At 44.3% G+C, this 4830-nt stretch overlaps 1 protein-coding gene across 1 annotated transcript in view; it reads right to left on the bottom strand.

Annotated features, from left to right (window-relative positions):
- Nucleotides 1-747, bottom strand: part of Card16 (caspase recruitment domain family member 16) — a 7084-nt gene extending 6337 nt beyond the window's left edge. The window contains exon 1 of the mRNA XM_013346096.2: nucleotides 678-747. Coding sequence (XP_013201550.1) covers nucleotides 678-684 — 7 coding nt within the window. The 5' untranslated portion in view covers nucleotides 685-747. The remainder of the gene's footprint in view (nucleotides 1-677) is intronic.
- Nucleotides 748-4830: the final 4083 nt, after the last annotated feature.

Here is a 4830-nt window from a genome sequence, read left to right as displayed (position 1 = left end):
TGTAGACCAGGCTGGTCTCGAACTCACAGAGATCCGCCTGCCTCTGCCTCCCGAGTGCTGGGATTAAAGACGTGCGCCACCACCTCCCGACAAACATTTCTCAAGTCAAGAAAACAACCACATGTTCCTTTCCTGTAAAAAACAGCTTGGCCTCTTTCAGAATTAAAAAGTAAAATGTCCCTTTCACATACATCTCTTACCCCTTTCTTTTTGCTATCTGTGCTCTCTATTTTCCCTCAACATTACACAAGAGCATAGGGGGAGACACAAGTAACAAGTTACTGTCTTTCTATCAGGACTCAAAAAACATAAACCTCATCCTGGTTCTACATGTTTTCAAAACAGATTCATAAAACAAAGAAAAGGCGATACAACATTCTCCTTTGTAGCCGGTATCTCAGTTCCTCATCTGGTTGTGTCAGACTAGGGCCATGTAATAGTTAAGATTATAATGTGACTGCAGGAAACAAGTACATCAGCATTTCCTTCTGGCCCTGGCCTTCACTCTATGTGGCTTTAAGAATCTTCTGTGAAGATTTCTTCCACACAGTCTTCCCTTTCCCAAGATTCAGATCACTTAAAAATCCACAGGAGCTAATGACAGCTTCCAGAAAAACCACCCCTTTTCCAAATGACTTATTCACAACTTATCCCTTTTACAAATAGGGACAACTCACCAGCCATGGCGTTTCTCTCCTAGCATGTGGAGCTACTGAAACTGAAAGTTCCTTTCCACCAGGGCGTGTATGCAGATTGCACAATAACTGCTATTCCTGTGTTCTCATGCTTCTTTCCCTCATTAACTTACCCCTCTGGAGCTCTGACTTGTCAAGGAGGAAACCTGGGAAATGATCTTTGTAGAAAACTTGGAATGGCTCCTGGCAGGAAGGGAGAATGCCCTAGTCTTTAACAAAACAATGAGCTGGGACAAAGCAACAAGTGGGAGAGGGAGGTTAGAAAGGGAAGATCTGAGGCATCCATGGGGGATGAGAACAGGGGTGAAGGGAAGGGAAAGGCTCCCACAGGTGTTTCTGCTGCAGCTTAGTATGTGATTGGGAGACCTGGGCTGGGAAAACAGAGGGAAGACCAGACTTGCAGGCAGCTTACCTGAGAGGCCCAAGAGCTCTGAGGATTAGCAGGGGTGCCTGCTGGAGTTGGGGCTGGAATGAAGCCAGGAGTGGAGGAAAGGAGGTTGGAAGGAGAAGGTCTGTGGGGTCCATGGGAAATGTGGGAAGGGAAGTGGTACAGAGAAGGGAGGCTACAAATGGAGTTCTCTTGCAGAGACAGGTGTGAGAGTATGGGAGCCGACTATGATAAGCTAAGTATGGGCAGGCCACACATAGTGTTATGGTTTTCCTCTCTTTAAGAGACAAGCCATGCCCACTCCCTGCAACCCCTGCCCTTCCCCCATCATCTTAAATTCCTCTCTTGGTGCATGGACATGTTTCTCTAGGGCCCTTCTCTGTCTCCTCTTCTTTTCTTTTTCTCTCCTCTTAAGTAATAAATATCCAATTTTATTCTGTATGATGTGTCTGCCCATGTGCCTTCCTTCCACCCGCCCCCTGCTCACACCCACCCGCATGGTGGGACCAGCCTGCTTAGCCACTCACCTTGCTGGGACCAGCAACCACTCCGGGGTCTGGCAGCTGTCTCTGCTTGGGACTAGCTGCTCTGGGGGACCACCAGGGATCTTGCAAATATCATAAAACACAAGAAGTTCTTTACTTCCAACCATTATCACATGCCAGAGTAGGTCTCAGCCCTCAATGTGGAGACCTGAGTCTCATTAGTTTACCCTGAAGCAAGACCTGGCTGCAGAAAGAACCACAAATGGAGATTACCTGAGCACCACCCAAAAACTGACCAACCAACAGAAATACCTAGCATTCCAACCACTGTAGATAGGACCGCCTGCCAGAACACAATCACCACCGGGACACCCCTAGACAAATGTCAGTCAATCAGGGGTCCTGAACCTCAGAGGCCCCTCACCTTTACTACTATAAAACCCCAATTCTAACTGAGCTTGAGGCTTTCTGTTTATTCCAATACGTTGGACATGCAGGGAGACAGAGTTTGCAAACTTGTATAAAATAAAGGCTCTTTGCTTTTTCATATGGGACTCAGTTTCCTAGTTGGCTTTTTGTGGATTTGAGCATAACAAGAGCAGGGAACTGAATTTGGTGAGAGGGAGAGGGTGATGAAAGTCTTCAGTGCACTTGTCTGTTTCCTGGCCTACTAAGCTGGTGTGTTCACAGGGAATACCTACTGGTATTGGGGGCTGACATAATGGGATGAGTCTTGGAAAAGAAGCTTGAGGAAGAAGACTTTTGTGATCTGTTACAGATGAGGACAGAGGAAAAAAAGAAGGTAGCAGGTATTCTGGTTCAGGGCTGGAGATGAGACAGGGGCTTGAATCTGGAGGAGGAGAAGTGTGCAGCCTCTGTCAGACTACTCAGTTTCCTGACAGAAGCAGCCCTTGAGGTATCCGGGGTGCCTTCTAAGGCTGGGGCCTGGAACAAAAATCAAGGAGCAGGGCTTGTGTTGTCATAAAAATCACAGCTCTCATCTTAAAAGTAAAGAGATAGTTTATCCTGAAGCCATTTTTTGGGGCCTAGGAGCACAGGTATTTCTAGGTTCCTCGAATTCCACACTCCAACGTGGTAGCAGTTTCATGACATTTTTCTAGTTGTAGGGAACCAAGAAAGTCCTAAATCCAGGCAAGTTTACAACACCTTTGTGAGTACAGCAGACACATTGAGATGGGGAAAGCTTTTCTCTAGTCCTAAAATCTTCCCCAGCGAAGACCTTAGCTCTGTGATGGTGAAATCTCATGATTTCCTGAATTAATAGCTTCTAAGTGTTTTTTTTTTAATTTATTTTTACTACATGTTAGTTCAAATAAAGAGTGTGTCAAGGAATAGCTGTTCAGAAGACCAAAATTAGTACAAAATAAAGTTATTAGCCCCTGATCCTACAAAATTCCAATCTTTCCACAGTATAGAAATTCCAATTGGTCCATCATTTTCTGCAGACTCAGAAGTGTCTTCTTGGAGATTTTATTCACATCCAGACACAGCTTTTTTTTTGGTGGGCAATTTTCCTTTATACTTGCGATTAGATGATTTTTATTGGACTCTTGTATTTTTTCCATAATACACATATTTAAGGAATATGAGCTTCTTTTAAAATCTTAAAGAGTAAGGAATGACACTAAACTACGCTGCAGCTATATGATTGAAGCTTTGACTGAGACATACATACTTCTCAGTCACATTAGAAGCTAAACAGTGAAATCTAGAAAATGAACTTCACTGAGGACTTTTGTCCTAGAAACACATGGTAATACAGTAGTGAGGCATACAGAACCAGGTGATATCTGGAAGGTTGTTAGACTGGGATACATACTTGGGGAAAAACATTAAACAATGTGCCACAGTTTGAATTAAGAGTTCATTGCTGTCCTGGCTTACTATTGTCAACTTGACACAAGCTAGAATCATCACAGAGGATAGAAACTTATAAGAGAAAATGTGTCCATAGTGTTTGGTTTTAGGAAAGCCTGTGGCTTTCCATAATTAGTGATACATATGGAATGGGCTCAGACTATGCTAATTGGAGTCCTCCTTTGGATGATGGTCTTCTCTTCTATAAGAAAGCAGCCTGAGAAAATAATGGGGAGCAAGCATGTAAGCAACATTCCTCTACAGTTTCTTCCTGGGTTCCTTCATCCGATTCTTGCCTTGTTTGAGTTTTTGCTCCCAGTTTTATCCTTGCTGTTGAAAAAAAAAAAACTTGCCAAAGATCAATTGAAAGGGAAAGGGATTTATTTAGCATACACTTCACTTGTCAGTCCATTGAAAAGTTTCTGTACCCCGATAAGCCTCTCTGCCAATGCAATAATCCAAATCAGAAAAAAATCAAACCAAATTAGAAAAAGCCCAGGTATAATGGATACCAGCACTCTTCCCAGAGAGGAGCAATGGGAGGACTTCTTTGTTCTCTAGGGTGCAGTTTAAATACCCTGTGGGGGAGGCGGGTGGAACCTGGTCGCGGAGGACGCCCCCCACAGCAGGTGGGGACCGGCTGGGACCAAAGCAGCAGCAGAGGACTCAGGCCACAGGTGGCGGGAACCTTCATGGCAGCAGATGCAGGCTGTAGGGACCATGCGCAACACCGAAAGCAGATCGCTCCACTACAATTAAATCAAAGAGGTAGGCCTTTGGTTGGCGAAGTCCCTGGCAAAGGAGGAGCCAGGCCCTATTCCTGAAGACCATTCTGAGGGGTGAGAGGGACCTAGGCCCCCACCTCCCCCCCTACAGGAACCAGAAAACAGAGCGAGGGCATTTTGTAAGAGGAGCCCCTGGCCAGCAGGTAAACCTGAACCAGTTTTAAAAGACCCATTAGATAGCATCAATAGGAGGAGATGGGCAGGCGCCAAGGCAAGAATTCACCCAATAATCTTAAAAACAACATGAAAACACCAGAACCCAATGATCTTACAACAGAAGGATTTCAACACCCTAACACAGAAGAAGTGGAAAAAATTGACTTTATAAAAGCAATAGAGTCCCTTAAACAACATGTGAAAAATGCCCTTATAGAAATGGATGAGAAGTATAACCAAAAGTTTGAAGAAATGAGTAAATACGTACATAATACCCTGGGAAACCAAGAAAGAACGATCAAACAGGTAATGGAAACAGTTCAAGAATTGAAAACTGAAATGGAAGCAAGGAAGAAAACACAACCTGAGGACCAGCTGGACATGGAAAATCTAGGTCAACGAGCAGAGCCTACAGAAACAAGCATAATCAATAGAATACAAGA

Source organism: Microtus ochrogaster, chromosome 5 (genome assembly GCF_000317375.1).
Source record: "Microtus ochrogaster isolate Prairie Vole_2 chromosome 5, MicOch1.0, whole genome shotgun sequence".
NCBI classification, from domain to species: domain Eukaryota; kingdom Metazoa; phylum Chordata; class Mammalia; order Rodentia; family Cricetidae; genus Microtus; species Microtus ochrogaster.
The sequence above is the reverse complement of the archived record's forward strand: the minus strand, read 5'-3'. Positions and strand labels throughout refer to the sequence as shown.